Genomic DNA, 10,182 nt, shown 5'->3' with positions numbered 1-10,182 from the left:
ACGAGCAGGAGAGTGCAAGAGGGGAGGACTCCTGTCTTAGACCGAGAAAGTGGGACAATCAGCGAGTTATCTTAAGTGCCTATACACAAATGCAAGAAGCATGGCAAACAAGCAGGGAGAACTGGAAGTCCTGGCACAGTCAAGGAACTATGATGTGATTGGAATAACAGAGACTTGGTGGGATAACTCACATGACTGGAGTACTATCATGGATGGATATAAATTGTTCAGGAAGGACAGGCAGGGCAGAAAAGGTGTGGGAGTTGCATTGTATGTAAGAGCAGTATGACTGCTCAGAGCTCCGGTATGAAAGTGCAGAAAAACCTGAGAGTCGCTGGGTTAAGTTTAGAAGTGTGAGCAACAAGGGTGATGTCAAGTATCAGAGGGTAGCCGTGTTAGTCTGGATCTGTAAAAGCAGCAAAGAATCCTGTGGCACCTTATAGACTAACAGACGTTTTGGAGCATGAGCTTTCGTGGGTGAATACCCACTTCCTCAGATGCATGTAATGGAAATATCCAGGGGCAGGTATATATATGTGTGCTAGCAAGCAAGCTAGAGATAACGAGGTCAGTTCAATCAGGGGGGATGAGGCCCTGTTCTAGCAGTTGAGGTGTGAAAACCAAGAGAGGAGAAACTGGTTCTGTAATTGGCAAGCCATTCACAGTCTTTGTTCAATCCTGATGTCGTGGTGGGAGTCTGCTATAGACCACCAGACCAGGGGGATGAGGTGGACGAGGCTTTCTTCTGGCAACTAGCAGAAGTTACTAGATCGCAGGCCCTGGTTCTCATGGGAGACTTTAATCACCCTGATATCTGCTGGGAGAGCAATACAGCGGTGCACAGACAATCCAGGAAGTTTTTGGAAAGTGTAGGGGACAATTTCCTGGTGCAAGTGCTGGAGGAACCAACTAGGGGCAGAGCTCTTCTTGACCTGCAGCTCACAAACAGAGAAGAGTTAGTAGGGAAAGCAAAAGTCGATGGGAACCTGGGAGGCAGTGACCATGAGATGGTTGAGTTCAGGATCCTGACACAAGGAAGAAAGGAGAGCAGCAGAATACAGACCCTGGACTTCAGAAAAGCAGACTTTGACTCCCTCAGGGAGCTGATGGGCAGGATCCCCTGGGAAAATAACATGACGGGGAAAGGAGTCCAAGAGAGCTGGCTGTATTTTAAAGAATCCTTATTGAAGTTGCAGGAAAAAAACATCCAGATGTGTAGGAAGAATAGTAAATATAGCAGGCAACCAGCTTGGCTTAACAGTGAAATCCTTGCTGATCTTAAAAGCAAAAAAGAAGCTTACAAGAAGTGGAAGATTGGACAAATGACCAGAGAGGAGTATAAAAATATTGCTCAGGCATGCAGGAGTGAAATCAGGAAGGCCAAATCACACTTGGAGTTGCAGCTAGCAAGAGATGTTAAGAGTAACAAGAAGGGTTTCTTCAGGTATGTTAGCAACAAGAAGAAAGTCAAGGAAAGTGTGGGCCCCTTACTGAACGAGGGAGGCAACCTAGTGACAGAGAATGTGGAAAAAGCTAATGTAAATGATCTTTTTGCCTCTGTCTTCACAAACAAGGTCAGCTCCCAGACTGCTGCACTGGGCAGCACAGTATGGGGAGAAGGTGACTAGCCCTCTGTGGAGAAAGAAGTGGTTCGGGACTATTTAGAAAAACTGGATGAGCACAAGTCCATGGGGCAGGATGCACTGCATTCAAGGGTGCTAAAGGAGTTGGCAGATGTGATTGCAGAGCCATTGGCCATTATCTTTGAAAACTCATGGCGAACGGGGGAGGTCCCGGATGACTGGAAAAAGGCTACTGTAGTGCCCATCTTTAAAAAAGGGAAGAAGGAGGATTCGGAGTACTGCAGGCCAGTCAGCCTCACCTCAGTCCCTGGAAAAATCATGGAGCAGGTCCTCAAGGAATCAATTCTGAAGCACTTATTGGAGAGGAAAGTGATCAGGAACAGTCAGCATGGATTCACCAAGGACAAGTCATGCCTGACTAACCTACTTGCCTTCTAAGAGGAGATAACTGGGTCTGTGGATGAGGGCAAAGCAGTGGATGTGTTATTCCTTGACTTTACCAAAGCTTTTGATACGGTCTCCCACAGTATTCTTGCCAGCAAGTTAAAGAAGTATGGGCTGTATGATTGGACTATAAGGTGGATAGAAAGCTGGCGAGATTGTCAGGCTCAACGGGTAGTGATCAATGGCTCCATGTCTAGTTGGCAGCTGGTTTCAAGTGGAGTGCCCAAGGGTCGATCCTGTGGCCAGTTTTGTTCAATATCTTCATTAATGATCTGGAGGATGGCGTGGACTGCACTCTCAGCAAGTTTGCAGATGACACTAAACTGGGAGGAGTGGTAGATACACTGGAGGGTAAGGATAGGATACAGAGGGACCTAGATAAATTAGAGGACTGGTCCAAAAGAAACCTGATGAGGTTCAACAAGGACAAGTGCAGAGTCCTGCAGTTAGGACAGAAGAATCCCATTCACTCTTACAGACTAGGGACCGAATGGCTAGGAAGCAGTTCTGCAGAAAAGGACTTGCGGTTACAGTGGACGAGAAGCTGGATATGAGTCAACAGTGTGCCCTTGTTGCCAAGAAGGCTAACAGCATTTTGGGCTGTGTAAGTAGGGGCATTGCCAGCAGATCAAGGGATGTGATCATTCCCCTCTATTCGACACTGGTGAGGCCTCATCTGGAGTACTGTGTCCAGTTTTGGGCCCAACACTACAAGAAGGATGTGGAAAAATTGGAAAGAGTCCAGTGGAGAGCAACAAAAATGATTAGGGAGCTGGCGAGATTGTCAGGCTTATGACGTGACTTATGAGGAGAGGCTGAGGGAACTGGAATTGTTTAGTCTGCAGAAGAGAAGAATGAGGGGGGATTTGATAGCTGCTTTCAACTACCTGAAAGGGGGTTCCAAAGAGGATGGATCTAGACTGTTCTCAGTGGTAGCAGATGACAGAACAAGGAGTAATGGTCTCAAGTTGCAGTGAGGGAGGTTTAGGCTGGATATTAGGAAAAACTTTTTCACTCAGAGAGTGGTGAAGCACTGGAATGGGTTACCTAGGGAGGTGGTGGAATCTCCTTCCTCGGCGGTTTTTAAGGTCAGGCTTGACAAAGCCCTGGCTGGGATGATTTAGCTGGGAAATGGTCCTGCTTTGAGCAAGGGGTTGGAGTAGATGACCTCCTGAGGTCCCTTCCAACCCTGATATTTTATGATTCTATGTGTGTTTGCAGGACAAGGGCCTGTATTTTCCCATCTCCAATGTTACTATATAATGGACTTTTGTAGTATTTTCCTATTCTTTCTAACATGATACAGAAATAATTTTACCTGACTTATTTTTTCCTTCTTGTGTTGTGCTGTAGAATGAATTTTTTCTAGCTCTTCTTTCCCAGCAAGTTTTCTCTTGAGACTGAATTGTACTTTGTATGGCTCGGAATACTGTAGAATCTTGAGTGCATCTTCATATTTGATATTATCAAAAAATATTGTGGCACTTAATAGCTGATCACCTGCAAATAGTACCAGACATTTTATTTTAAGATATCAGTTTGCTATATCATGTGGTTTTTCAAATCACATTGTTCTTGATAAACACGAAGGGTCGTAAACATATGATGATTATATAAAGCATATCATGATTTGTTTTAATATATATGCTTTGGAGTTTTATTTGTTTAAATAGTATTATTTATTATATTATTGTGTAGTCATACACATAATAGTTCATAAAAGGCTAACTGCATATTGGGCCACATTCTTCATAGATGTAAGTTACTTTTATCTTTGAAATGTAATTAATTGTATTATATTTCTTTTTTTTAAAAAAAATTACTGACTAGTTCTAGTGAAGAGTAGTGTATTCCATGATTTATAGGAAATCCATATTTCATTATTATTTCAGGTACTGATCCTGCAAACTGCTGATGGGAGTAAAGTTAAACATGTGCACTGGTGTTTGCAGGACGGGGACCTATTTTCTAGTATCTGAAAATATGAGTGTGTGTGTGTACTTATACACAAATTTTGTGATTTTATTTTTTTATCAAATTTCTAGATAATAGTGTTTTTAAAAAATTCAGAATATCAGACTGTACCTTCTCTCAAACTGAATATTTTCGAAGCAGGGGATCCCTTGAGCACCTGTTTTACAAATATTCCTTCATTTCCTCCACCAGTCACACTAAAACCGCTAGCACCAGATTCCACTTCTGTTTTCAGGGTCACCTCCATAGACTCCTAGATGCCCAGAAAGATGTCATGTTAAAATTCATTGTTAATTCATACTGACCACTTGAGACTATACTGAAATCTTCCTCTCACACACAAAATGAGCATCTTCAGAAATACTTACCATATCTCCTCAAGAAAGATTGCTTAAAAATGGGAACTTATATGTACAATATGGGAAAAGTGCTGAACACCTTGACTCCATTCCAATGGGACTGTGCAAATATTTAAAGTTAAGCACATACTTAAGTGTTGTGTTGGATAGGGGCCAGATTGCTCAGCTCAAGTCCTGCAGGGGGAGCAGAAAGACAGAGCCTCAGGGAGGAAGGGCTGGGTCTTCTCTTTAAAGTTCATTTCATTTGCTCCAGTCCCAAGTTGCACAGGCGCTGAATTTCCAATGTGCTGGAGATGCTGGACCCCTGACTCTGCCAGGACTCTGCCTCTTGCCCCCACTCATCCCTTCCCCCAAGGTCCCACCTCTGCCCCTCCTCTTTCTGCCCTTGTTCCACCCCCACTCCACCTCTTCCTGCCCCGTTCCATCCCCTCTCACAAGTGTGCCATGCCCTCGCTCCTTCCCCGCCCCAAGCCTCCTGCACACAGTGAAACAGCTGATTGTGGCACGTGGGAGGCATGGGGGGTGGGGGAGGTGTTGATCAGCAGGGCCCGCCAATGGGCAGAAGGTGCTGGGTGGGTGGGGAGAGCTGATAGGGGGGCTCCCGGTGGGTGCTCAGAACCCACCATTTTTCCCCATGGGTGCTCCAGCCCCGGAGCACCCACGGAGTTGGTGCCTATGCTAAGCTGGGCCCAGCCCCTGAGGGTCTGTCTTCCTGCTCTCCCACCACCCCTTGACAGGAGTTTGGCCTTCTCCACAGGTCTTTGCTGTTGGTGTCTTTGGGGCAGGGAATGTTTTTTTGTTCTGTATTTGTACATCATCTAGCATACTGCATCCTGTTTCATGACTAGGATTCCTAGGTACTACAATAAGACAAATAGTAAATAATAATGCACTTTCAGGAATGTGCCAGACATAAGATTGTGTTGGTTCCTCTATATGATTGGTCAGAAGTGAGCAATAGATAAAAATTATATTAATTCATAAACTAATTCTTCTTTTATTGTCATTCAGATCTTCCAGTGTCAGTTTTTGGCCCTGTATTTCTTTGAATGGGCCAGATCCTTGACTTACCCTACCTTTGCGGTAAGTCAGCATTTATATCAGCTGATGATCTACCCGAACATGAGTTTTGAGTGTGTAAAAATGTAGACTCTTACCTTAAAAAGGCTGTATGTTAAACTTCCCCCAAATAGATAAAATAATGGTAGGATCTGACAACAACCATACCAAGAAAATTGGCTTTTATGTGTCTCTGTATGGCAGCAACCTATAAGAAATGTGGGAGACCACTCACTCTTCTTAGAACACGGCAATCCTAAGATCAGTGGAGCAAATAAAAGAGAGAGGGGTATCGCTGAAGAGTGTGCACCTGTATTCCCAGCAAGGGATTATAGGGCACATCTGAAAGCAAGTGTGGTAGTCTTATTTTCTTTTCTTTATTCTCTGTGTTCATTCACCTCACAAACCCACAGTGACAGAATGTATCCTTGTATTCGCACCCTACAAACTACATGTACAAAGTATGCCTTGTAAGGTACCATTTGAAAACTCATAATTTTCTGGTCAGTATTGTCCTGATAAAATATTGCATGGCAACATTGTACGTGAAGTTTATAAGATTTCCCTGTATGGTGCACATGTTCCAATCCCCACAGCCTTGCCCAAGCAGAGGCTGGCAAACAAGTCTGTTCTAAATAAAGGAATATGTGCTCTGCTTAATTTGCATGTAAGCTGTAAACAGAGTCTTCAAGCAGGAAGGGAAGACAAAGGAAGTTCAAACAGGTGGAAAAAACAGCAGGGAACATCCTTCCATATAGACTCTTTGTCGCCTAGTGCCAGCTGAAAATGTTTTTCAGGAGAGGGACTGAAACTGTAAAGAGGAGGGACAAATACCCCAATACACCCCTCTCTCTCCCTGCCCATCACATTCTCTGCACCTGAAGCGACAAGGCTGGACTCTCAGAGAGGGGTCCTGATCTACAGGTTTTGGTCAGTTAGACTGCTGAAAGCATGTGGTGAGAAATTTTGCTTGACTTTGATATAGTTTAAGTTAGGCATTAGTAAACGTCTTATCTTTATTTTTCTTGTAACCATTTCTGACTTTTATGCTTCATTAGGTGCACTTACTTTAAATCTATCCCTTTGTACTTAATACACTTGTTTTGCTGTTTTATGCAATCCAGTGTGTTTAAATTGAAGTGTCTGGGGATAACTCCAGTTGGTTCACGTTGTGTGCATATTAGTCTCATATAGGAATAATGGACTTAATAAAACTTGTATTGTCCAGGAGAGTGCTGGGCAGTACAGGATATACATTTCTGGGGAAAATCTAAAACAGGGGGTCGGGGGCATGTTTGGGTTACCCTGAAGTATAGTCAAGGCTGGTGAGAACCAGAATGTAACCCATATGTAACTGGCAGGCTGCAGTTATACATACTCAGGGTGTGGCTTGCAGGCTGGAAGACTGTGAGCAGCCAGGTGGCAGCTACTTTAGCAAGGCATTGTAAGGCACCCAAGGCTGCAGGGCAGGAGTGACACAGCTGTTCATTAGTCTGGATTGTACCCTGGTGTGTCACACACACCTGTGAAGCGTTTATACTGTAGAAAACAATGAGCCTAACTGTAAAAAATTGCTCTTGGGTTTTTACAGAGGTGTGGCATGCAAGACCATATTCTCTCTCTACCCTATCCCATTAAGGCAGGAGCTTTACATTATGACAACGTTCTTTCCATTGGGAAGGGGAAAATATCGGTGGTGCATATATTCCCATGATGCAGTAATTTCTTGTGATTAACACAGTATACAATATACAATAGGAATCTTATTTATTAAGCAGGCTGCCAAAACTCATGTGAGTCCATTGTTCTTTCTCCTCTATTCACTCTTGCCATATTTGCACTGTCTAATGAAATTTGCTTTCTGTGTAACCTTTTAAACTCACCTGTGAATGACTCATTTTTTGTTTGTCTGTGGAATATTTTTCATTCTCTGTATCTTCTTGTAGCTGAAAAAACAATTGTAATTAGTTAGTGTTCAGCTAAGATAGTATTGTAAAGTTCACATAAAGATTATATGGCCTCTGCCTTGCTCAAAACAGGGCTCTTAGCCTATATTTTGGTGAGAGCTAAAATTCATAATTCACACTGAAGTCTATTACTGTTTTAAAAACCAGTAGCGGATGTTTCCATTAGAGTCTATAATGTTAATTTTCAGCTCAGTGTGTGTGGATTTAACCACATGATAAGAGTTGTGCAGATTGTTTGCTGGCACTTAAAAAAAAATAGTTTGGTGACTTAAAAAGCCAAAAAAAAAATCATTTCAGCTCAGTCAAAGCACACAGTTCATTTTGAGCATTTTTAACATTTTTAAATATTGTAAATAAAATTAAAAGCCATTTCAAAATGAGAAATCATTTTACAGAATTTTTTTACAACCAAAACGTTTAGGTGAAACTGACAATAGTTCCCAAATATTTTGGTTTCCCATTTTTTTGAATGAACAAACTGTATGTCAGGCATGCTGTGGATTCATCATGCTTGTTTAAACATGCATGTCTGAGGTACAAAAAAATGGGATATCTGAACCATTTTGTCTCGGACAGCTACCTCAAAAAAGGGACAATCCTGGGAAACCCTAGGCATAACCCTACTGGTTGTGTGTATAACCCCACAATGAGCATGAAGGATTTAATGAGAGCCTATGAGGTCAATCAGCTCCACCTCACTACACCAGTAGCAGCTGTCAAACTTAGGCTACGTCTACACTACAGCATAAAATCGAAATTACTAAAATCGGTTTTATAAAACCGATATTATAAAATCGATTTTATGCGTCCACACTAGGGCATATTAATTCGGTGGTGTGCGTCCATGGTCCTAGGCTACCATCGATTTCCGGAGTGGTGCACGCTGGGTAGCTACATTAAAGGAATGAGACCAATAACTTTGATTTCCGTCCACACTAACCCTAAATCGGTATAGTAATATCGATTTTAGGGTTACTCCTCTCGTTGGGGAGGAGTACAGAAATCGGGTGGACGGGTACAGAGTGGACGGGTACAGAGTGGATGGGTACAGAGTTAAATCGATTTAACGCTGTTTAAATCGATTTAACTGTGTAGTGTGGACCAGGCCTTAGAGGGAAGAGCTTAAAGCTCAGTGGGGTACTGACCAGGAAGGAGAGCAGATATCTGGCTCTGATTCAGGGGCAGAAGACTGGCTGCATCCAGGTATCTGTGTTGGCCTGCTGGCAGATAGAGCCTCCCTGAAGGAAGGCAGGCCAGCCTGCAACTGGGAATACAAGGCAGTTGTGAAGGCAAGGTGGAGGAAGTGAGTTTCCCAGGATTCTGCATGCTGGTGGAAGGACAGGAAAACTCCCACAGGGTAGGGGAGTAGAGAAACTCTTCTGTAGCAAAGCCACATGAGTGGCAGAAAGTGCTAAAGCTCTGCAGTGAGCTTGTGAAAGGGCTCTAGAGAGGGAGAGAGAGGCTGATAGACAATGAGGCATGGGAAAGGCTCAAGACAAGTGGAGGAAGGAAGTGGTCCAAGGAGGCAGCAGGAGGTCTGTGTAGACACACCTTGGCTGCTTATTAAAGGGTCCCTGGACTGGAACTCAGAGGTGAGGAAGGTGTGTGGAAATCCCCCTTGTCCCAGGGTTCAGGCTAATGAGTCTAGAGTTAGGCTGAAAACCCAACATGAGCTGGTGAACTGTTGTTTGTTGGACTCTTGGGTTACTCCAAAGAGGGTTGGACTATCAATGCTCCAGCCAGAGGCCTGAGTCACAGGAAGAGATGGGGCACCTAAACAGCCATTTGTCAGAGGGAGGCTCCTGTAGCATCCCGAGTGGCCATGAGGGGTTGCTTCAGTGGTGAGTCACACTCTTACGCATCATACTAATTAAATCTTTATCCTTTAATTAACCAAGAAATACAGATAATTCCAAAGGCTCGATCTTAGACTTTTTTTTTTTACAGGTTATATTTTCTAGAAAGTTGTTTCCTGATACTCTCCACCCCACCTCCAATCAGGAAAGAATTAGGGGGGAAAAAATCCTTTAATGCTTTACATTTTCATATAGAAAACCAAATATTTTCTTAATGGGGAGGGATAGCTCAGTGGTTTGAGCATTGGCCTACTAAGCCCAGAGTTATAAGTTCAATCTTTGAGGGGGCCATTTAGGGAACTGGGGTGAAAATCCATCTGGGGATTGGTCCTGCTTTGAGCAGGGGGTTGGACTAGGTGACCTCCTGAGGTCCCTATGATTCTATGCATATATTACTGATCATGCTTTTTCTTCACAATGAAAAGTCAGCTGAATCCTGAAACTCTCCTGCCCATAAATACAAGTAATTATGCACTGTTTGGTAAACTAAAAGGGCTATGAAAGGATTGAGAAAGTGAGGGTGTGGATTTCAAAGTACTTTTTATACATGTCCAAATTCTAATCCTACAGAAGTCAATGGGATTTTTGCTAAAAAGCCCCAAAAGATGAGAATTTGGTCAAAAATGAATTGAGTGTAACATGAAAACCTTTTGTATGTCTTGCCTTTTTGTTAAAATATTCTTCTTCTATGGAATACTCATAAACTGGAGAGGATCCTTGTGGCCTTGGCCGTATGTTTTCTATTGTCACTTCATTGACCTACAGGAAAGAAATGAGGGGAAATAACGGTCATCATTTAGCAACAGTAATCCCTATTGGTCGGGAGGCAATGAATATAATATAAAATTCCTCTCTGTGCAAGCCTGATACCAGTAACAGTGGCTGCAGAATGGCCATTCGTTATTTCCTTTTGGTGCAAACATAATTCCCATTTAAGAAT

General features: G+C 43.0%; 1 protein-coding gene across 1 annotated transcript in view; it reads right to left on the bottom strand.

Moving 5' to 3' along the window:
* Window positions 1–10,182, bottom strand: part of LOC115650021 (protein AHNAK2-like) — a 74,248-nt gene that overhangs the window by 23,615 nt on the left and 40,451 nt on the right. Inside the window, exons 3-6 of the mRNA XM_030559352.1 lie at window positions 9,906–10,001; window positions 7,303–7,365; window positions 4,113–4,254; window positions 3,346–3,527 (exon numbers count right to left, since the gene is read on the bottom strand). Of these exons, the coding sequence (XP_030415212.1) occupies window positions 3,346–3,527; window positions 4,113–4,254; window positions 7,303–7,317 (339 nt within the window). The 5' untranslated portion in view covers window positions 7,318–7,365; window positions 9,906–10,001. The remainder of the gene's footprint in view (window positions 1–3,345; window positions 3,528–4,112; window positions 4,255–7,302; window positions 7,366–9,905; window positions 10,002–10,182) is intronic.

The sequence above is a fragment of the Gopherus evgoodei genome, chromosome 4 (genome assembly GCF_007399415.2).
Source record: "Gopherus evgoodei ecotype Sinaloan lineage chromosome 4, rGopEvg1_v1.p, whole genome shotgun sequence".
Lineage (NCBI taxonomy): Eukaryota > Metazoa > Chordata > Testudines > Testudinidae > Gopherus > Gopherus evgoodei.
The sequence above is the reverse complement of the archived record's forward strand: the minus strand, read 5'-3'. Positions and strand labels throughout refer to the sequence as shown.